This window comes from Schistocerca cancellata, chromosome 12 (assembly GCF_023864275.1).
Source record: "Schistocerca cancellata isolate TAMUIC-IGC-003103 chromosome 12, iqSchCanc2.1, whole genome shotgun sequence".
Lineage (NCBI taxonomy): Eukaryota > Metazoa > Arthropoda > Insecta > Orthoptera > Acrididae > Schistocerca > Schistocerca cancellata.
This window is the reverse complement of record NC_064637.1, coordinates 105,866,260-105,891,109: the sequence shown is the minus strand read 5'-3', so window position 1 is coordinate 105,891,109 and position 24,850 is coordinate 105,866,260. Positions and strand designations below refer to the sequence as shown.

Sequence of the window (24,850 nt, the reverse complement as noted above, 5' to 3'; positions counted from 1 at the left end):
TCTACATTTACATCTACATCCATACACTGCAAACCACCCGGCGGTGTGTGGCGGAGGGTACCTTGAGTACCTCTAGCAGTTCTCCCTTCTATTCCAGTCTCGTATTGTCCATGGAAAGAAAGAGTGTTGTTATATCTCTGTGTGGGCTCTAATCTCTCTGATTTTATCCTCATGGTCTCTTCGCGAGATATACGTATGAGGGAGCAATATACTGCTTGACTCCTCGGTTAAGGTACGTTCTCGAAACTTCAACAAAAGCCCGTACCGAGTTACTGAGCGTGTCTCCTGCAGAGTCTTCCACTGGAGTTTATCTATCATCTCCGTAACGTTTTCGCGATTACTAAATGATCCTGTAACGAAGTGCGCTGCTCTCTGTTGGATCTTCTCTATCTCCTCTATCAACCCCATCTGGTATGGATCCCACACCGGTGAGCAGTATTCAAGCAGTGGGCGAACAAGTGTACTGTAACCTACTTCCTTTGTTTTCGGCTTGCATTTCCTTAGGATTTTTCCAACGAATCTCAGTCGGGCATCTGCTTTACCCACGATTAATTTTATATGGTCATTCCATTTTAAATCGCTCCTAATGCCTACTCCCAAATAATTTATGGAATTAACTGCTTCCAGTTGCTAATCTGCTATATTGTAGCTAAATGATAAAGGATCTTTCTTTCTATGTATTCGCAGCACATTACACTTGTCTACATTGAGATTCAATTGCCATTCCCTGCACCATGCATCAATTCGCTGCAGATCCTCCGGCATTTCAGTACAATTTTCCATTGTTACCACCTCTCGATATACCACAGCATCATCAGCAAAAAGCCTCAGTGAACTTCCGATGTTATCCACAAGGTCATTTATGTATATTGTGAATAGCAACGGTCCTACGACACTCCCCTGTGGCACACCTGAAATCACTCTTACTCCGGAAGACTTCTGTCCATTGAGAATGACATGCTGCATTCGTATATCTAGGAATTCTTCAATCCAATCACACAATTGGTCTGATAGTCCATATGCTCTTAATTTGTTCATTAAACGACTGTGGGGAACTGTATTGAACGTCTTGCAGAAGTCGAGAAACACGGCACCTACCTGGGAACCCGTGTCTACGGCCCTCTGAGTCTCGTGGACGAATAGCGCGAGCCGGGTTTCACACGATCGTCTTTTTCGAAACCCGTGCTGATTCCTACAGAGTAAATTTCTAGACTCCAGAAAAGTCATTATACTAGAACATAATACGTGTTCAAAAATTGTGCAACTGATGAACGTTAAGAGACACAGTTCTACACATCTGTTCGACGTCCCTCCACCACCTCCTCACCGGGACACACTGACATTTCGCGACCTTCAATAGAGACCTCTTTTCCCCGATCTCAAACACGTAGTCGATGCACTCACACCTTTACCTCACTGGGCCACTCCGGTAGGAGTGCGGCACTGCCCGCGCGCTCACCTTGGTGTCAAAAAGCTCGGGCGGCGCCGGAGGCGGGATGTGCGACTCGGCCAGCGGCGGCGCCGCGTCCAGCACCTCCAGCTCCCACTGGCGCTGCTGCGGCCGCGCGTACCGCCCGGCCGTGCCCCTGCCGACCCCCTCTGCGCCACCGCCGCACCCCGCGAGTCCCGGGACGCGGCCCCGCCGGTGCCGCCCGCCCCGGACCTTGGGGCAGTGCCTGCGCCACAGGAAGGCCGCCACGCACACCACGACGCAGGCCAGGCCCACCGACACTCCGATTGCGATGCCTGCCGGAGGGACGGGTGAAACTGGTGGACAGTGCCTCACACTCAGATTTCAGTAAACCACGTGACACACTAATTTTACACATACAATTTACCACGTGTACCGGTATGAAATGAGCATTTTTTTGTGAAAATGAAACGCCAATTTTGAATTGAAAAGTAAAAACATTTTATTCAAAGTACTGACCACTGCTTTCTATACATATTGACCATCTTTCTGGAAATTTGTGGACACCACGCAAATACAAATGTTCGTCTTTTGAAATTTGGAAGCAAACCGATCAGACACCCAATTTTCGACTTCTTCATAGGAATTGAAGTGTTCCTCAGCCGATGCGTGTCCTACTGATGAAAACAAATGGTAGTCGGAAGGGGCCAAGTCTGGTGAATAGGGCGGGTGGGGTAGCGGCTCCCAGCCAAGTGTTTTGATTGTATCCTGAACCAGTTTTGCTTTGTGTGCAGGTGCATTGTCGTGTAAAAAAATTACTTTGCCGTGTCTTCTGGCCCGTTCTGGTCTTTTTTCAATCGATGCACAGTTCAAATTGATCATTTGTTGTCTGCAGCGATTAGTAATCACGGTTTCACCGGGTTTCAGAAGCTCGTGGCACACAACACTTTTCTGATCCCACCAAACACAGAGCACTGTCTTCTTGCCGAATCGATCTGGTTTTGCAGTCGATGTTGACGGTTGTCCGGGATTAACCCACGATTTTTACCGTTTACGATTCTTAAAATAAATCCATTTTTCATCGCTAGTAATAATTCGATGCAAAATTGATTTTCTTTCATGTCTTTGAAGCAAAATTTGACAAATGGTTTTTCAGTTTTCCATCTGTCTTTCATTCAATTTGTGTGGCACCCATTTTCCACACTTTTGGATCTTTCCCATAGCTCAGTCAGAAATTGTTTGTCGTGCAACATTTAGCATTGCTGCCATTTGCTTCTGACTCAAAGTATCATCTTCATCCAATATTGCTTGCAATTCGGAGTCTTTGAACTTTTTTCGTGGTCTCCCACATTCCTCATTTCTTACATCAAAATCATTATTTCTGAACCGTTGAAGCCATCTTTTGCATGTTGCTTCTGATAGAGCACGACTACCATATGCCTCGACAAGCGTTCGATGCAACTCTGCAGCACTTTTTTTTTAAAATGAAAACAAAAAATTAATGCTTTCCACAAATCATCACTTTCTGGTACAAAACTGGACATTGTTAACACAATGAAAACATATGATGTTGTTTGTTCCATGACTTGATATGTACTAAATATCTTTGACAGATGTCATACCAACCAAACAAAAAAAAATTAAGGCTCGTTCACAACAAATGTTCCCTTTCGACACATTTGTATCTTAACGCTCATTTCATACTGGTACACCTGGTATTGCGCCAGTCTTCTATCACTTATTAATACCAGCTCATTTACAATAAGAAACATTTACAAGAAGTTTGTTCACATTTTCATGGGGTTGATTCTAGGAGATTCGCTAAATGTTGTCAGGCTCTATAGCTTATACTGTCTTTTATGACTGTGTGACTGAGACTCCAGAAAAATGAAGCTGTGAAACAAAGACAAAAAAAACTCTCTCTCTCTCTCTCTCTCTCTCTCTCTCTCTCTCCCCCCCCCCCCCCCCCAAATAATATTATTGATTACTGATACATTTACAGATGAAGAGTGGAAATGGAAAAGTGCCATTTTTCACAAAATTCATTTTCAGTGCCACTGTGTTCTGAGGCCTGTCTTGCATATCCCTAGACTTGATTCAGGTGCTAAACTATGTAGAAAGTCTTTGAAACATATGTTAGTGAATGGTGTATGACTTTTGTATCGGGCTGGGTTCTGACATTTAAAAAATATGAGAAGTGGTTTTAGCCATCCCTAGTTCTACTATATATGACGGTATTATCTATTCCCAAAGGAACAGTTACCGTTGATGACCATGCAGCTTTACTAGAATGAAATGATAATTAAATGGACACCCTAGCTGCAAACAGGCGTTGATATACTTCACTGGGGACATGTTGAAAATGTGTGCCCCGACCGGGACTCGAACCCGGGATCTCCTGCTTACATGACAGATGCTCTATCATCAACGGTAACTGTTCCTTCGGGAACAGATACTATCATCATATATAGTTAAAATATGGCTTCCCGGCCATTGACCTTCTTGTGCGAATGCACACGCTATGCCCGAACTCATACTGGACTTGGTAGATTAATCTGCCACAAGTCATGAACATGATGGGCAAACTCTATTAGGTGCACTACGAATGTAGTGATATGGACATGCTGGGAATGTGGGTCTCACAGGGAGTGTGCAAGGGATAAATCCCTGCAGGCACGCTATTCTCTGTGCCCTTGGTGGCTAGGGCACACATTTTCAACATGTCCCCTATGAAGTATATCAATGCCTGTTTGCAGCTAGGGTGTCCATTTAATTATCATTTCATAATAGTCCTATTAGTTACAAACTTAATGCTTTATTTCTGTACTTGCATCATCACAAATAAAACATACTGTCTCAGTATTAATGGATCATGGAACAAAAACTTTTCCCTGCTATTTTGTCAACAAATAACATTTTTAGACCATGTACAAAAAATGTAAGTTGAACCTCCCAAAGTAGAAAACACTGAACAGCTAATGTTAATGATGCTATCTGAGGAGGAGAAGAAGTAGATTAGTGTTCAACGTCCCATCGACAATGAGGTCATTAGAGATGGAGCACAAGCTTGGATTAGGGAAGGATAGACAAGGAAAGCAGCTGTGCCTATTCGCAGGAACTACCCCAGCATTTGCTTTAAGCAATTTATGAAAATTGTGGAAAGTCTAAATCAGGATGGCTGGATGCATGTTTGGACCATCTTCCTCCTGAATGCTAGTCCCGTGTGGTAACCACTACGCTACCCCACTCCATAATAATGCTACTTATTTACACAAATAGCACCATTACCAGTTTGAAACCAACAGATTCATCTTCAGATGCATGTCCAAATTTTTGTTGTTTATGTTAGTTGTTGGCTAAAAAACAACTAACTACTAATGTAAGCAACAACGAATGTGATATAAACACATGAACAACTGAGTATGAACCTGTTAGTTCAAAACTAGTAACGTCACTATTTGTGTAAATAAATAGCATTATTAACACTGGCTGGTTGTGGTTTTTTTCTCTGCAACAAACAACTTCTAAAAACTTTCTTAATGACACTTAAAACCAGTCAGTTTCTTGGTAGGGCATTTAGAACATTCTTAATAAAGTATTTACCCCCTTCCCCGATCTTTTTAGGTAATCCACTGAGCAGGATAATTCTGTGGTATCAGCATACGTTCTCAGTTTCTTGGATATATATCAGTTATGTAAAGAGTTACAGTGTTTATTCATTCTCATGACAAATGAGAGATTTGCACTTAGAACAATTTTCCATTTCCACTCTTCAAGTAAAGCAGATACATGTGATGTATTTGGTCCAATTAAACTGTTGACATCAAGACTGCTGAAAAACAAGAGATATAGTTATTAATGATACACTCAACAGTAACAAATTTATATATGTGAAACAAATATAAATCTCAACATTATATATTACATTAATGTTGTAAAAATGTTTTGTTAATAGAAATGGATGGAAACAGTAGCAGTTTTTCTCCTATCACATACAAAGAAATCTAAATCTACATCAATAGTCTGCAAACCACCGTGAAGTGCATGCATGGGGTATGTCCCATTGTACCAGTTATATGTCTTTCTTCCCATTCCATTCACGTATGGAGTGCTGAAAGAATGACTGACTGAATGCTATGGTGCATGCAGTATTTATTCTGATCTTATCGTTGGGATTCCTATGTGAGCAATATGCAGTAGTCATTTAAAGCTGGTTCTTGAAACTTTTGTTAGTAGGTTTTCTTGGAATAGTTTACACCTATCTTTAAGACTGCCAATTCAATTTCTTCAGTACCACTGTGACACTCTCCCATGTCAAACACATCTGTGCTGCCCTTCTCTTTATACATTCAACATCACCAGTTAGTCCTATTTTGTAGCAGTCTCACACACTAGAGCAATATTCTAGAATGTGTCGCACGAATGATTTGTAAGCAATGTCATTTATAGACTGGCTGCACTTCCCCAGTATTCCACCAATAAACAGAAGTCTACCACCTGCTTCACCCACAACTGAGCCTATGTGATCATTCTGCCGTATCCCTACAAGCTGTTACACACAGGTATTTGTACGAGTTGGCTAATTCTAGCTGTGACTCACTGATATTGCAGTCATAGGATACTGCATTTTTTCATTTTGTGAAGTGCACAATTTCACATTTCTGCACACTTAAAGAAAGTTGCCCATCTTTGCAACACTTTGAAAACTTATCAAGATGTGACATTGTTGTCTGCAAGGTAATTAACATACAACATGAACAACAAGGGTCCCAACACACTTCTCTGGGACACACCTGAAGTTATTTCTTTATCTGATAATGACTCTCCATCCAAAGTAACATGCTGTGTCCTCCCTACCAGAAAGTCCTCAATCCAGTCACAGATTTTGCTCGATAACCCGTACAATCGAAGTTTTGACAATAAGATTCACACAATTAAAGCTTTCGGCCATTAAGGCCTTTGTCAGCAGCACACACACACACACACACACACACACACACACACACACACACACACACACACACAACTTGCACACATGTCTGTAGTATCAGAGAGCTAAGACCACACTGCAAACAGCAGCACCAGTGCATGATGGGTGTGGCGACTGGGTGGGGATACGGAGGAGGCTGGGGCGGGGAGGGGGAGGAATAGCATGGTGGGAGTGACGGACAGTCAAGTGTTGCAGCTTAGACGGAGGGCAGAAGAGAAGGTGCAGAGGGGGAAGGGGGTAAGTAGTGGGAAGGAGAGAAATGAAAGAAATTAAAAGACTGGGTATGGCGGTGAAATGACGGCTCTGGAATGGGAACAGGGAGGGGGCTGGATGGGTGAGGACAGTGACTAACAAAGGTTGAGGCCAGGAGGGTTACAGGAACGTAGGATGTATTGCAGGGAAAGTTCCCACCTGCACAATTCAGAAAAGCTGGTGTTGGTGGGGAGGATCCGTATGGCACAGGCTGTGAAGTAGTCATTAAGATGAGGGATATCATGTTTGGCAGCATGTTCAGCAACAGGGTGGTCCACTTGTTTCTTGGCCGCAGTTTGTCGGTGGCCGTTCGTGCGGACAGACAGCTTGTTGGTTGTCATGCCTACATAGAATGCAACACAGAGGTTGCAGCTTAGCTTGTAAATTACATTACTGGTTTCACAGGTAGCCCTGTCTTTGCTGGAATAGGTGATGTTAGTGACCGGACTGGAGAAGGTGGTGGTAGGAGGATGTATGGGAAAGGTCTTGCATCTAGGTCTATTACAGGGGTATGAGCCACGAGGTAAGGGATTGGGAGTAAGGGTTGTGTAAGGACGGACGAGTATATTGTGTAGGTTCGGTGGAGAGCGGAATACCACGGTAGGAAGGGTGGGAAGGATAGTGGGCAGGACATTTCTCATTTCAGGGCACGACAAGAGTAATCGAAACCCTGGCGGAGAATGTAATTCAGTTGCTCCAGTCCCGGATGGTACCGAGTGACGAGCAGTCCCTCTCAAAACATACCGAGGGTCTCACAAGCGCCTTAACTTACCGTAATTATCCTCCCATTCTTGTACAAAAACAAATCTCCCGTGCCTTATCTTTCCAGTCTCCCACCACATCCCAAAGTCCGACCACAGAGGAGAATTCCCCTCGTGTCTCAGCATCTCCACTATATGGTGAGTAGCAACTTTCCTTCTCTGGTATTGTTACATTCCATCCTGGATTTTCCATTGTTTGAGTTTTGACAATAAGTGTATGAGTGTGGTACTGAGTCAGTATCAGCAGTTGCTCCTGCCTATTAAAATATGACTATTCTATCCACACCTTCGAGGACCCTACGAATGGCGCTGTAGCCTAATGGTAAGCATCGCTGCAGAAGGACCTGTGTACAGTTCCTGGTACTTCCTCAGATTTTTTTGAGGTAGGGCTGTCTGGAATGTAGTCCACTCAGCCTCGTGAGGCCAAATGAGGAGCTGCTTCACTAACAAAGCAGCAGCGTCACCTGGATTCACGTACCGGTATTAGCAGCTAGACGGGTTGGCAATACACCAATCTTGTGCCTCACGATCATAGAGTCACAGTAGGCATATGAGCTAACCCCTGAGTGGTGTTTGTATTTTTTTTTCACTTATGAATGAATGTACCCCTTGGTTACAGCGTACTTTGGTTCTCTTCCTCACAAACATCTACATTGTCTGAGATGTCCACCTCCCTCAATCCAGTCTAAGGATGTGTTCGAAAAATACAGATTTCCATTCCCATACGGGTACACAGTTCTCGGCTTGCTCGTCTTCCATTCTGACTGTCTCCTGTTCTTCAAGGTCTCGATATCACCCCCAGAATCCTTTGTCCCACAAGTTCCAGCCTCCCAAGTTATCCCGTTCTCGGAAGGTTCACATTTTCTGTTGCATATAATCTATCAATGTGGGTCATTGTCTGCTAATATTATCATTCTGCATTGATCACTTATGCAGATGTTCATAGTGAGTTTGTACGCTATCTCATAAAAAGTATCTGGAGACCCATTAGTGTGGACATTTAATACGTGGTATGTCCACCCTCTATGACGGTTTGAAGTCTGCTGGGAACACTTTCAGTGAGATGTCTAAATTTCTCTTGAGGAATGGTGGCGCACTGTTCCTAAAAAGCCAAAACTGGAGAAGGTTGTGATGCCAGACACGGTGCCTGGAGTGAAGTTGATGTTCTAAATTGTCCCACAGGTGTTCCAATGGGTTCACACCAGTTCTCTGGGTGCACAGCCCATCTGATTGAATGTTCCTGTTCATGGCCCACTGCCTCACAGGTCCTGCTTTATTAGCAGTACACAATGCTATAAAATATATTCACATCTTCTGCATTTAGCTTTTTCTTCTGCATAATAAGAGGACCACACACTAATCACAAAATACCCCCACTCTGTAACACCATCTCCACTGTACTTTAGTGTTGCCAATAAGCATGATGGCAAGTAATGTTCATCAGACATCCGCCAAACCCAAACCCTTCCATCGGATTGCCACTGGGAATACCGCGATTCGTCACTCTGTACCAGTCATTTCCAGTCAGCCACCGTCCAGTGGTGCCTCCCTTTACAGCACCTCAAGCGTCACTTATCACGGACCACAAGAGTGCGTGGATTATGAAGAGTAGCTTGACCACTGTAACCCAACCTTTTAACTCTCTACAACAGTCATTATGCTATTTGGACTCCTGGTAGCACTTCATTTCTCATGAAAGATTTATTCAATTGTATTCATGCAATTCTTTAAAATAACCCTCCACAATGCTCAATACTCCTCGCCTGTCTTTATGTAAGGGCTACATGATATCGATTTAGCTGTGGCTGTCTCTTCAAATTTCAACTTCACAATCACATCGCTAACAGTCTGCCTGGGCAGCTCTGCGAGGTTTGAAATGTCCCTGATGGATTTGTTACTCGGGCAGCATCCGATGACTAGTCCACATCAGAAGTCACTGAGCCTTCCTAAGTGACATATTCTGCTGTTATTGCTCCTGTACCAACAACACAACTCTCCACCTCCTTTTACACTGGTGTATCCACGTCTTCTGTTATCTGGTGGTCAAATGGCATTATCCAGCAGTGTCTGGATACTTTTCATCACATAGTGCATGCTAAATTTGTCTCAATTATTACAGCTCCCAAAGACTGTGTTTTGTCAGACCACTTCAGCTACATATTTAATTCTCCCTACTTGCCTAATTTCCCCTCCCCGAATTTAGGAGCTGTCTCAACATCTGTCAAATTCTGTGTCATCTTGCTAGAAGTCACTAAACTGCCTTTAGCTGTTTGTCTACGATTATAAAGGGAAAGGTGACAAATGAGAATAATTTGAGAGTATCTTGGTTGCAGAGAGATAACACAGAAAGTGCAAGAAATTACGTGTTCCTGAGTGACTAGTAAGATAGATCTTTTGAGACTAGACACTTGACAAATGACAGAAGCCTTGGGACAGTGCAAATACAGGACATCGGGCGTACAGCCCCCTTACGAACATCAGGGAAAGACCAATTGAAACTTATCTTCCCCAGCAGAGGAATGGTTCATTTTGTGACACGACATAATCATTACCCACTATACTGACATAGAATCGGAATGAGACAATCAGCGTTGCACAAATGTTTGATTTAGAATCCCCTGAGCATGTGGTGGAAGTTAGCAGACATGAAACCCCTCAGCGTGGCAGGCGACGTGACGTTCCTAGTTAGGAATGCTGACACATTCCCGTTACTGAACACAATCACAAACATCTAGGAATAGACTAGACATTTCCAGAGTAGCTGTTAGACACAGAAATAAGTGCAGAGGAGATGTTATCAGAAGAGATAGGTGAGGGAGAGGAACTAAGCAAATGATGGAAAAGTACAAATGGATGGCGAGTAAATGATAACCTTAAAAGCAACAATAAACACTGAGTGATCAGTATTGGTTATTGAGAGTATATGTAATTATGATTTATTTTTAATGTTAACATTAGTTACTAGTAATAGCACTGTACAGTCATTTACAAATAATTGTGATAACTGGATGCTTCTGCAGAGTCATTACAAAACTGCACAATAAATTATAATTACAAAATTCTGAATGTGTCCCATGCACAGGAGGCTAAAGTGCAGGCTATTATCTACACTCAACACATACAACACTTGAAGATATCCTGTGGTAGCCTCAGTCTCAAACCAAAGGTTATCTAGATAAATCTACATAAGAAGTAACACACTACATTTATATCTTTTGTTTTCAGTCGCTGAGCTATCCGAGCACGAGTCACGAAACTGTACTCACAACTTTTCTTCTGCCACATTTTCTTTCTTTCACATGGTTTTGTCCCACAACATATGCAAGACAACTTCTGTGAAGTATGGAAGTCAGGAGATAAGGTACTGGCAAATGTAAAGCTGTGAGTCACGCTCAGATAGATCGGTCAGTAGAACACCTGCCTGCAAAAGGCAAAGGTCTCAGGTTCGGGTCCCGGCCTGGCACACGGTATTAATCTTCCAGGAAGTTTCAAATTGTCACACAACTTACTGCTCAGTAAAGAATCATTCTGGAAACAATCCCCTACGCTGTGTCTGATCCACTTCGTAAAGTGTGTCCAGGTAGCTCAATCAATAAGGGCACAGTCAGATAAATGCAAGGTACCATGTTTTTCAGTCCCTGTCTAGGACCCCATTTTAAATTGCAAGGGGACTTACCAAGGTGTTGGTCATCGTAGACTACAGGTGGCTGGTCACCGGGAGGAGGCGGCAGCGCAGTCGGGACGGGCGTGACTTCACGCGACTCGTTTCCGGCCACCCTGATGACCACCGCTTTGGCGCCGGACGGCGGGCCGTGTCCCGCACCGTTGCGAGCAGACACCGTCACGAAGTACTGCACATTCGGCTGTAGGCCGGACACCTGAGCAAGTCAGAATTACGGAAGGCGATTATCTCTCAGACAACTGCTTCTAGGTTATACCAATTTTCTTCATCTCTGGTTTAACCTGACTGTTAAAACCACACAAAATAAATGGTTCTTGAAATAACTGATTTTCGGTTACAACTGAAAGAAGAGCAGCCCTCGATCACTATTTTTAACAAATTAACCTGGTTTCAACACTGCTAGGAGTGTCTTCTTCAGAATTTAAAACAAAGAATGGTCTATATTCTATAACAGGGTCACAGCATAATAACTAAAACGTATGATAGGGTGTAAGTACGGAATCATCGTAAAAGACTGACAGTACTTATATGTCATTTATAAAATAGTAAATATGCCAAAAGGGCATTAGTCACAAAGATATTTAAAGTTTTGCAACCTGCACCACGCAAGTAACGAGCAGCCCTTAGTGGCTCGCCATCACAGTTATCTTTATCTTAAATATCTTAGTGACTAATGCCCTTCTGGCATATTTACTATTTTATAAATGACACTGTCAGTCTTTTACGATGATTCCGTACTTATACCCTATCGTACGTTTTAGTTATTGTTCTGTGACCATGTTATAGAATATAGACCATTCTTTGTTTTAAATTCTGAAGACGACACCCCTAGCAGTGTTGAAACCAGGTTAATTTGTTAAAAATAGTGACCGAGGGCTGTTTTTCTTTCAATTGTAGCTATTCATGGTCTCTGAACACGCAGCCATGTTCAAAATTTTGATTTTTGGTTCTTCATTGCTATTTATAATAAATATCGTCATCAAACAAAGAGTTAAAAAACTCTAAGACACCTATAGACTTTTGCATTACACATTTCAAGGTATGTAGGATCAAAATATCAATAAAATAACTACATACAAGGGTTGAGTACTGTTATTTTCTACTGATTCCAATGTTTTGAAAGTCTGCTAAAAAATCATGTTGTAATCGAGCATCGTATCATTATTTAGGCATTATGGAAATGGGTGAAAACTGACTTTGGGAACTTAACTCTTCACGTTAAGCAGTCCAGTTCCAAGGACTGCAAGCAGACAATGGCATGTTATGTAGACACAGGTAGCAGATTAGCTACTGTCTATTTCTGAGATAAACTTTAAATGAATTGTTAGGTTTTTAATTCAGTACTGTTGCCTAAATTTCCTTTCTCTTTTATTATTTCAAAGAAATGTCTCATAGATAATAAGCTGTTGTGTAAAATTTGCAGAGTTAATTTTCTTTAATTCCTCAAAGCGGAAACCTGTTTCGTTGTAAAATATACTTATTGACTTTTTAGCAGGAATTTGAATACAACTGATATTTTTCTGACACAACTAAAAATGCTCATTCAAAAAATTCAAATGAATTATTCTGATAGTAGGCAAACCAGAAGATTTATCTGGAACAGTTATGCAACAGTAGTTAAAATTTCAGTAATGAGCCCGCCAGGTTAGCCGTGAGCACTAATGTGCTACTTCCTGGACTCGGGTAGGCGTGCCAACCCCCTGATCAAATCTACCCGGCGGATTAACGAAGAGGGCCGGTGTGCTGGCCAGCGTGGATGTGGTTTTTAGGCAGTTTTCCACATCCCACTTGGTGAATACTGGGCTGGTCCCCACGTCCTGCTTCAGTTACACGACTAGCAGACATCTGACACACATTCGCACTATTTCATGATTTACACTAGATGCAGACGGCTGGGGTTCACTGATTCCGTCCCAGGGGGTACGGGGTGACAGTAGGGAAGGGTATCTGGCCACCCCTTCACATTAACCATCCCAAATCCAACTATAAGCATTCTGACCCTGCGAAAATTGCAGGACAAAGGCATTAGCAAAAGAAGAAGTTAAAATTTCAGTAATGAGTTAATGCAGTGGCCGCTATTTGTTGTCCAATCTGTTCATGACTACTCGTTCTATAACATGTTGATATGTATATCAACTCCTTTCATCAAAAACATCATTCTTCAACGACAATGCCTATCTTTTGGAAGGCACAGAATTTCCTGCCACTGATATATAGTGTTGGGCTACACATGACAGGTCTGACACCCTCCCAAATATTGATAGACTACACATGGCAGCAGGCATGATACACCTTCATTCTGTAGCTGTAACCCAACACACCAACAGTGAAAATCTTCCTTACTGCACTAATGCTACATTACATACTCAATAACTTTGTGTATACTCTGCATTTTCTGCTTTGTTCCGAGGCTGATTCTGAGCAAAAATGCAATGCACTTCTTGCAGAAATCTGTATAAAAATCAATGTTAAGATTATAGTAAGACAGAAAAAATTAATAAATGTGGAAAAAGTTGTTAGACAGAATCGTTAAGATGGAAAAGCACTGTATTGAGGGAATAGGAGTTCTATTGGCACCGACACAATGAAAGTAGAAAGTGGGAAAATATAAATGTGGGAACATAAAAAAAAGAGTTTTACTGTATCTAAAACCCAATAATTTTAGCACCACAACAACGGCAAATTAAAATATTGGTTCTTTATGTGGTTACTGGTGAGAAATATAAAGACCCGTTACAACTGAGACCAAACAAATATCAGTCATTCAGAACTAAAATACCTGTGACGGTTTTAACTTCCCACTAAACGTATTTCTTTACAGCATTTAAAGGAATATGTGTTACCACTTCTGTAAGCTCCTGGCATCTACTGGCAGTCCACTGCACCGCTGTAGTTTCTGTTCATTCTGAAATATAGCCTTCGAGACTGTGGGAAGTATATATCCCACCAAACAATGGTGTTTGAATGGTTCTTGGGAACTATGGTTACCAACACAATAGTTTCTTGAAGAGGATTGGGAATATACTTACCACAAAATTAATCTGTCATTTGTGGTCCTTGGGAAGCATACTTACCAGCAACTTAGAGGTATCCCAAAGCTTTTGGGAATACATCTCACTACCACTGTCTATTCCTGACATCTTGTGGTATACAGTGCACCAGGTGTATGAAAACTGCTACAGCAATCAGTTTCTGCTTGTTGTGGGATCACTACTGTTGTCGGGACACATTGCTTTGCTAATGCAATATACATTATTATCAGCTACTGTGTGATAAAGTTTCTAAGGTTGTTTTCAGATTGTGGTAAACAAACTTAAATATCGGAAACAAATATTTTTTTAAATACTGTAAAAGAAAACATAAAATAAAAACAGAAACCACTGTTCATTATTTTTTATGTGTAGTGGCAACACATATCAGCTAACAAAAGGTAAGTGGGAAATCCATTTACCACTACAGTTTTAATACCTTACAAAGGTACCGTGTGTACTGTATGTACCACCACAGTTTTTGGTCCTAAATCACAAAAATAAAATTGATCACAATTCTAATAGGGTAGCAAAAAAATTATCTTCACTGTGTTGCTACAAAAAATGTGCCCGCAAAAGGGTTAAGCCAGCCACTGCCCAGCATTCATCCAGGGGAATTATTTGTCACTCAGTATTCTGTATAAGGAACTATTTAAAGTTCGTCTTTACGGCGGCAGGAAAGAGGGGGGCGGGGGAGGAGTCATCTTCTTTGTGTGAGGTTTTCTTTTTCTTTTTGAGAGAAAGTGAGAGGGAGAGGGGGAGATAATTAACGATTTAGTCTGGTTATGTTTTACATTTTTGCTTGTTACTGTTTTAGTGGCTAACATGGTCAGTAAGTTATAGCTTAAACTGATTTGTTCATTAATTATTTTCTTCCTCATGCAAGGGTTCTTCACATATGAAAGTTTTCCTGTAATGTCAGAAGTTTTTGTTGTAATTTTTCACTTCAATAATGACAATAAAATAACATAACATGTTAAACATAAATATTCAGATAATTTGTGTTTCATAATTTAATTAAATGGAATACATGCCTGGATGTAGCAATAAGCGTTCCGTGGATCACCATTCCCCCCTCAGAGAAATATATAGCAACACAGGCATACTGCAAAAGAAGCTAGAGGAGCAATTATGATGAAGAATGATGATGTAAGCTGAAGTAATAACGTACCACATTAGTACGAGTTGTCAGCAAATTGAAAGAGGAGGAAAATATATTGAATGTTAAACTGCAACTGTTGTGGTATGTTTATTTTTGACATGGTGAGAGGAAATTATGTGCACATTTTTTAATTTAAAGGACTAAATACAGCTTTGGCGACAGAGTTCAGAGAATCAATGTGGCAATCTGTGTTTCAAGCAACAGGCACACTTACGTCGGCAGAGTGCTTCACGGCGGACACGCTGGCAGCACGGACTGCTTTGCCGGGCAGAGCAGCCGTGCGGTTGGGATCGACAGCCACTGTGTAGCCGACGAGGACGCCGTTGAGCACAGCGGGCGGACGCCAGGTGACGCGGATGGCTGTCTGGTTCAGGGCTTCCGTCCTCACGTCCCGCACGTGGCTCGGGACTGCAGACAGGTGCAGACTCGTCAGGTGACACAATTAGGTGCCTTCGAATCACTGCTGATCTCATAGGTAACTGCCATTACCTGCAGGCTGACTAACGTCTGTGATTTTGCGGAAGTTATAACTTGTTTCTATAAATCTGTAGTTGGAATTTCAAAATTTTGCTCTTCTTTCCATTTAAACATATGACCTTTGGTACTGATAATGTTGAAACTGTATACACAAATGAAATTTCAATTCAATGTTAATTATTGCAGACACAAAACCAAAAAAAAAGATGTGACCTTCAAATACATAGGCAAGTACAAGATATTTCATTTAAATTTCTTTCATAGCCAATTTACATGAGAAACATACATATAAAGCACTAGACCAAATGCAGAATTTAGCATAGCTAAGTGGTCCCAACGTACCAGGTGACAGCTATGAAGCAAAAATAATAACACCAAAAATTACATCTAGTGGTCACAGTAGGAAAAACAAAGTCTTCATGCTTCACAGGCATTTGAGAGAGTCATAAATAGACATTCAACATAGCAGAAAGTCATTTTAATTCGCACAATGTAATTTGCTACACTTTCTTGTAATATTATGACAGCTACACATTACGTAATAACACAGAATTTGTATTTTTCAAACTCAAAAAGTGTTTGTTACGGCAATGTGGGCTGAGGTTCTCGAAATCTTCAGAAAAATAGCTACAAAACTTTAGAGAGAAAAAAAAGCAATATTTAATATGTACGAGATGTGTTAGGAAACAGTAAGAAATGCAGATCTAGAGGAAGAGCTGAGATTAGAAATAAGACCTAAGCCAACACAGTGTGATGCAGTTGAACATGGATGGCAGTCAATTGGTCAGTAACTGACAGCTGAGGAAGTCAGCTGTGAGCTAGTGTGCTACGGAGCCAGGATATTCTGAATAATTGACGGTGTATGTGGGATGTGGCCGAGCGTTCGTGAACACGACAGACTGGGAGTGTAATCGATGTCTTTCTCCAGTGGCGCAAGAGGATGGTGACTCTGGAAAGATACACAGATAAGTGGCTTTGGAGAAATGGACACTTGTGGTCTGCAGTTAATCTCTATCAGTTTATTGGTGGTGAAATTCTGAATTGTGTCAATTGCACTGTACAATGAGGAGAGAAAGTATGTGTGCCTTTAGTGGAGTGGTACATTATAGTCACATATTGCACAGCAGGGCCCAAACAGAGTATACTGTGTTTTAAGTAATGTTTTCCTTTCACACTGTTTGCAAGTGTTAATGATTCTTGAAATGAGAGTTCCATGAGATTTTGTGTTAGTATGTTGTGAGTGTAATCAATTTCCTATATACACAAAAGAAGAAAATGACTCACCACAGATCAGTAGACAAACAAATGATTACAATTTCAGAAAATCTGATGCTTTATTCTACAGAAAGAGTTTCACAAACTGAGCAAGTCAATAACGCATTTGAGTTGCGCTCTCTCCCAACTATGCGTTTTCGTGAACTTCGCTGTCTAACTGTGTTTGGTTTCCCACCCTTGTCGTGGTTACGTTGTAGTTCTTCTTCCTTCTACATGTGGCAGCAGTGATGTGTATCGATATTTGCGCCATGTACCATCTTTGGTTTGGTGCACATAGTTTCCAGCAAGGGGTCAGTTGTTATCTCCGTGCGGTGCGGTCAGCTGGGGCCCCTGGCAGCCCTGCGCAATGTCGGAGCGCGTGTGGAATTGTCTGATCACTACGAGCTTCGTGGTTTGCCGACCCAGGACATCATCAAAGTTGAGTAGTGGTTTCAACTACCCAAGCCACATCTATTCATGCTGTGGTGATTCATTTCGGTGGTTTGCTGTTGGGAAGGCTTTCCAGTGAACAACACCGAGTGGTTCTAATGCTGAGATTTAGTCGCCATGTGGTGCAATTAACTATTTTAGTCGACTACAATTTGAGTGCACCAGTGGAATTTTCATGTGTGGCCGTTAGTGTTCTGGTTATCTGCCCTGGGCACTGACATAAATTCAGGCAGTGTTCTTTTGAGCAAAGTTAACTATTACCATGTTTCAAATTCAAGTGTACCAGTGGAATTTTCTGCCTAGTAGTCGTTAGTGTTCCGGTTACCTGCCCTGGCCACTAACTTAATTTCAGGCAGCGTCCTTTCCTCATCTGTTGTTGCTGTCCAACATGGTGTGTAATTTTGGCAGCTAATACATACTCCATTGTGGATAATCACATTTGTAACATTGCCAGTTTGAGTTATGTCGGTCAGTCTGTGGCTGACCCCTGGTTGGGTTCCGACGGATCAAGCATAGTCGGGCTCACCACCTGTCTCACCCAAGTGAACGAAGGCAGACCGACCTCCCTGGAGGCCTTCTGATTGCCACTGCTGTTTAATTATCTGTTGTCAGCTATTTTAAATTTTAGGCTTATGGTTATTTGTTTTGTTTTCTTAAAATTTTGCAAAATTAATTTTTAAATTTATCTTTCAAGCTTAAACACTGTGCCCTTCTGCCTTTAAAGATTATGGTGGTATATTTTAAAAATTTTGAAGTTTAATTGTGGCCGTTAGCCATTGGCATTGCACCTTGCATATGTTGCTTCTTTGAATTATTTTATTGCTATCTCAATTGGATTTTAAGATTTCTTGTTGTTAAACATGCTGGTCTTCTGCCTTTAAGGGTCTATGGTAATATATTCTGAAATTCAATTGTGGTCCTTAGCCATTTGTATTGCAGCTTGCGTATGTTGTTTTTTAATTATTTTATTGCTATTTTAATTGGATTTTTAACTTGTTAAGATTTCTTGTTGGAGGCCTTCAGCCGTGAAAGAGTTGGATTTGGTAAAGATTAGGCTATATGCCGCTTTGATTGTAAAGGTTATTAAATTACAATAAATGACAATTAGAAGCAGAAACTGACCTCAACCCTTGGCCCTTTCCACAATCCTATTACCTGTTCTGCCCAGTGGGTTTAGCGGGTGTCTCAGTGTTAGTCCACCTCTGATGCTTATGCAAGCAGTTATTCAACTTGTCACTGATTCATACAGTTGTCGGATGTCCTACCGAGGGATACCGTGCCAAATTCTGTCCAAACGACACATTAGATCATCAAAATCTTAGCTGGTTGGAGGGACAGGCCCGTTATGCTCCAAAAATTCTCAACCGGGGAGAGATCCAGTGACCTTGCTGGGCAAGGTAGGGTTTGGCAAGCAAGAAGACAAGCAGTAGAAACTCTTGCCACGTGCAGGTGGGCAATGTCTTGCTGAATTGTAAGCCCAGGATGGCTTCCCACGGGGTGCAACAACACACGATGTAGAGTATCGTCGACGCACTGCTGTGTTGTAACATTGCTGCAGATGACAACCCAAGGTGTCCTGTTGTGAAATGAAATTGCACCCCAGACCATCACTCCAGGGAAGTGACAGTCATGTTGGTATCTCACCACTGTCCAGACATCTCCAGACACATCTTCAGAGATGAATCCCATTTCAATGTGAGACCCGATGACCAGCGAAGATATGTCTGAAGATGCTCTGGAGAGCGATGGGATACCAACCTGACTGTCACCTGCCGTACAGCCAGACAGCCGGGAGTGATGGTCTCGGGTTGCCATTTCTTTTCTTATCAGGACCCCTTTGGCTGTCATCTGTGGTACCCTTGCAACACAGCGGTATGTCGACGATATTCTGTGCCCCATTTTGTTGCCCTTCGTGGCAAACCTTCCTGGGCTCACATTTGAGCACAATACTGCCTGCCTGGACACAGTGAGAGTTTCGACTGCTTGTCCTTGTGCTTTCAAAACCCCACCTTGGACAGCAGGGGCATTGGATGTCTTCCCAAATGAGAACAGTTGGAGCATTATAGACAGGGCCTCCAACCATCTCAAGATTTTGATGCTCTAACACACCAATTGGACAGAATTAGGATGATATGCCACAGGAGGACATCCAGACACTAACAATCAGTGTCGTCGTTAGATGATTGTAGAACGACACAAAATGACAAACTAAATGAAGAAAGATGTAATTCAGATGACTAGGAAAAACTATCCCATAAAGTTCGAACAGAGCATTAGTACGAGCCATGTTTTTTAAGTAAGTACCGTTTTGAAATTAAAAAAAAGATGTGCTAAGATATCTCAATAATTTTATTTTTACATGAAAGCCTGTACCTTAATCTATGCACTGACGCCATTACAGTCTGATTCTTCCTTGATTATGTTGTGTACCGAGTGTTTAAGATGCCTCCGATAATCGTGAGTCCCGCCAACTGTGAAGTACGGGCTGTTAAAAGATTTCTTAGTGCTAAAGGCCTAAAAGCGATCGATATTCATCATGAGATCTGTGCAATTTACGAAAAAAACATTATGAGTGATGGAATGGTAAGAAAGCGGGTGAGAGCATTTAAAGATGGCTGCACAAATGTGCATAATGAACAACAGAGTGGGCATCCTTCGGTCGTTAATGAAAGTTTTGTGCAAGAAGTGGACAATAAGCTGAGAGAGAACAGACACTTTACGATTTCCTTCTTGTGGGATGACTTTCCTAACGTTTCTCGTAGTGTTTTGTATGGCATTATGACCGAGCACTTGAATTACCGAAAATTGTGTACATGTTGGGTACCGAAAATGTTGACGGATGTGCACAAAACCAAACGTTTAGACAGTGCATTGACTTTCCTTGAGTGGTACCACAATGACAGTGATGATTTCTTAAGCCAAATTGTTATGGGAGATGAAACATGGGTGGCCTACGTCACACCAGAATCAAAGCAACAGTCCATGGAAGTTGAGCAAGGACATCGTTTTGCTGCAAGACAATGCCCGTCCGCATGTGGTGAATCAGACCAAAGATCTCATCGAATCAGACCAAAGATCTCATCACATCTTTTCGATGGGAAACTCTAGATCATCCTCCACACAGCCCTGATCTTGCGCCCAGTGACTACCATCTGCTCGTGCACTTGAAGAAACACCTGGGCGGTCAGCGTCTTCAAGACGATGACAAATTCAAAACAGTGGTGATGTGATTAACAAGTCAGGCGGCAGACTTCTATGAGGAGGGTATTCAGAAACTGGTACAACGTTATGACAAGTGCCTCAATATTGACGAAAATTATGTAGAAAAGTAGATTAAGGTACAGGCTTTCATGTAAAAATAAAATTATTAAGATACCTTAGCACATATTTTTTTAATTTCAAAATGGTACTTACTTAAAAAAACACGCCTCATAGCAGGCTGCTTGACAGACAGTAGTGCCGATTAAACATCTCGGTGTAAAATTGAAAAGCAATATAGCATGGAATGAACAAAGCGAATTATCAACTTTGGTTTACTGATAGTATTTTAGGAAAATGTGGTTTATCTTAAAGAAGACTGCATACAGAACACAAGTGTGACCCTTTTTTTAGTAATGCTTGAGGGTTTGGGATCCCCACCAGGCTGGATTAAAGGAAAATATCAAAACAATTCAGAGATGGGCTGCTAGACAGATCTGTTACCTGTGCAACATGTAGATATTACAGAGATGCTTTGGGAACTTAGCTGTGAATGCCTGAAGGGAACGAGACATTCTTCTCGAGAAACACTATTGAGAAAATTTAGAGAACTAGCATTTGGAGCTGACTGCAGAATGATTCTACCATGTCCAATACACATCTTGTGTGATAAGCAAAGTACCCTCTGTCACATGCCATCCGGTGGCTTGCAGACTGTACACATGGATATTAGTTTTTTAAATTTTTGTTGCATTCACTGACATGCAGTGAACACTATCATCATTAGATGTAATCATGCCGTTACATGCATTTTTATTGTGGGTCAACATGATTATGACATTACGTAGTTACAAATTTCATTGTGAGCGAGCCGGCCTGTAAGCCATAATCTTGCAAGATGACAGTAATAAAGAAAATGAATGGCCACTTGTGTTAGTAAAAAGTTCCGACATGTTTTTCCAGGCTGGTTGGGCTTCTGACATTTGACTTCTATTCGTCAACATTTGCAAATTTTATACAGATGAACTATTTTATACACCGAGCACAGTCACTCCTTTGTACGCCAGGCTATGGAGCAGCTGACAATTCTTGTAACAGTTGGAGATATTGTTCTCACTATAGCAGCTGCAGTACAATTGCAAATAATGGGCTTTTGATGCAGTTTTGCTAATGCAACTGGCCATTTGCCTTCTTTATTATTGTCACCTAATGAAATTACAGTTTAAACGATGGTCGTCCGCTCACAATGAAGTCTGTATCCAGATAATGTTGTAGTCTTGTTGGCTGAAAAAAAGAATGCACGCAATTGCATGACTAAAGCTACTGATGATAGTTTTTGCTGCATATTCAATGCTTTTTTACAGTTTTGACGATCTGAATACGGTTGCAGAAAGCAGCTGAAACTAGTTACCGTGCTATAATTATATAAAGGGGAGTGGGAGATGGTCTAGCTGTTAAAAAAAATTATACACAATTTTTTTTCCACAAATTACATTAAGACCGCTGTCTCCTTCCTGACAATATCAGGGCTTCACTAATACCTATTATCACATATCTATGATGAAACACACTTCATTTTTAATGAAAAGTGGCGAATAAAGACTAGCAGTTCTGGTGTTACTCACTGTCTTCTGGTGTCCTGACTTCCATAGTCTGCCCGTAGGGACCCTTCCGTCCAGCCGAGTCCTCACTGCGTATCTTAACCTCGTATAGCGTGTTGGGCTCCAGCTCTGTCACCTCAATGGCAGGTGGCGTGCTGTGAAATAAAATGTCATTGCACATGTCTCTGTGAAGGCGCTCTGACACACATTCATGCAATGTAGCCACAAGGCTTTAATTATTACCTGAAAATAATTAAAATATATAATTAACTTTTTGTTTGTTTGCCAACAGATACCTGAAGTCCTGGCACACAAAGGTATCCCTACACCACAGCACCACACTAGAGGAACCAAAATGCAGTTTAGTTGTTGCATTTTTGTGTGTGTGTGTGTGTGTGTGTGTGTGAGAGAGAGAGAGAGAGAGAGAGAGAGAGAGATAGAGAGAGAGAGAGAGAGAGAGAGAGAGAGAGAGTGTGTCTACTGTTGACAAAGGCCTTAAAGGCCGAAAGCTTTAATTGTGAGAGTCTTTATCTGCGAGTCAGCAGGAAAGTTGCTACTCCTGAAAGAAAGGAGTGCTAGTTCTGCAAGGTTCGCAGGAGAGCTTCTGTAAAGTTTGGAAACTAGGAGACGAGGTACTGGCAGAAGTAAAGCTGTGAATGGGGAGTGAGTCATGCTTATGTAGCTCAGATGGTAGAGCACTTGCCCGTGAAAGGCAAAGGTCCTGAGTTCGAGTCTCGGTCTGGCACACAGGTTTAATCTGCCAGGAAGTTTTATATCAGCACACACTCCGCTCCAGAGAGAAAATCTCATTCTAGAAAAGGGGATACTTAGAAGCTGGACAGTGAAATTTATGAGACCAATAGACAGAACAGACAAAAATCAAATGATATTATACTATGAGTACTTTGGAGTATTGCTGTCATCCAACAGATAGTAAAATAGGCTAAGAAAAAAGAACAAGAGATACCTCAACTCTGTTCTCTGGCTAAACAGATCATCAATAAAACCACTGTTGTATCATTCCATTTGAGGTGTGTGTGTGTGTGTGTGTGTGTGTGTGTGTGTGTGTGTGTGTGTTTTAATAACCTCTGTCAATGATGATGAAGTGGCTCAGATAAGGAGAGAATAGAAGTTTTTGGAATATGGTGCTGTAGAAGAGCGTTGAAGCTTAGGTAGCTAATGGCACACTGAAGTTAGTTGGGGAGAAAAAGAAATTTATGGCACAATTTGACTAAAGGAAGGTGTAGACTGATAGGGTAATTTAAGGTATCAATGAATCATCAATTTGGTATTGGAGAGAACAGCGTGGCAGAAATGTTCGTGGCATCGCTTGTTTCATTTTGAATTAAATGTTCTTGGTATGCACATTTCACTTTAAACTTAAATGCACCTGTTATCATGTATTTCACTTGTAGTGAAACGGGGAATAGTACCACTAATGATATCTAGAGGCAAGAAACAGTAAACACTGCAAGTAGCGTAACACAGATACGAACATCTAGCAGGAGATTTTGTAACTAGTTTTTGTGTGCTCTGTGAAAAGCAACTGATAAATTTATGAAGGAAAAAAAGGATTTTTTCAAATATAGCGTTATTTTAGGACATGAGCATTGTATCTCAAATATTGACACAGGGCTTATCTAACTTGACTTTATTATCTATTACATTCTTTTGGTTAATTGGAACTCATAAGTGTAATTAATTTATCTAAAAACTATGCTAATTATGATTACCACAGTTCCAGGTTTTGATACCATCCTTCCTACATAAACATGTATCCCATTACTGACTTCCTGATATAGTAAATCAAAAGTATATATAAATGAATGATGAATCTATACAGCTAATGATAAAAATATGTTCGCAACTTTTGCACTCTTTTTAGTTTCAGACTAATTAGCATTCTCAACTAAAAAATTGTTACTGAAACAGAATATGATATTTTGGTGACTAGGTAGCATAATTCAATAGAATTATTGTTGAATCTAAAAGCTCACATTGAGAAGAATCTTTGCCCACTGTTCAGTTAATCAGAAATGTAAATGTTTAATTATAATTTGCAAAAAGTCAGTGAACAACAACGTATAAACACAGTTCTAATTATTGTAATCTTATAAAAAGAGAGGCTCCTGGAAGCTTTTTTATTAAAGTCTGCAGAATGTTGTGAAAAGTACAGATCTAAAACCAGGGAAAATGTACACCACAGACAAGATAGTACAAATTACAGCTCGTACGATGTGCGGAGTTTTATCTAAGGTTCGCATATTGGAAAGTGAATGTGTAATTATTATAATGGACTGTGCAAAATTTCAATAATGCTTACTGGGATAATAGGAATCAATTGTGAACTGTGTTGTTACCTCGAAATTATACATACTGTGCACATCATTTTCATTTTGATATGACTATCTACTTGAAGGGCAGGGCATAGGTGAATGTGTTAATGATTTACCTGCTGCATGTTAATTATTGCATGTGGATCACATTCTTTACAATAGTCTATTTTACACAACCATTTTTCAGCCAGATTCGACACAGACGCAGTAACCAGGGTGAACCAGTGTGAACATATTTTGTTGGGCA

General features: G+C 41.2%; 1 protein-coding gene across 1 annotated transcript in view; it reads right to left on the bottom strand.

Annotated features, from left to right (window-relative positions):
- LOC126109491 (protogenin A-like) overlaps positions 1-24,850 on the bottom strand; it is a 288,364-nt gene that overhangs the window by 37,662 nt on the left and 225,852 nt on the right. The window contains exons 13-16 of the mRNA XM_049914516.1: positions 22,292-22,422; positions 15,502-15,695; positions 11,091-11,292; positions 1,460-1,767 (exon numbers count right to left, since the gene is read on the bottom strand). Coding sequence (XP_049770473.1) covers positions 1,460-1,767; positions 11,091-11,292; positions 15,502-15,695; positions 22,292-22,422 — 835 coding nt within the window. The remainder of the gene's footprint in view (positions 1-1,459; positions 1,768-11,090; positions 11,293-15,501; positions 15,696-22,291; positions 22,423-24,850) is intronic.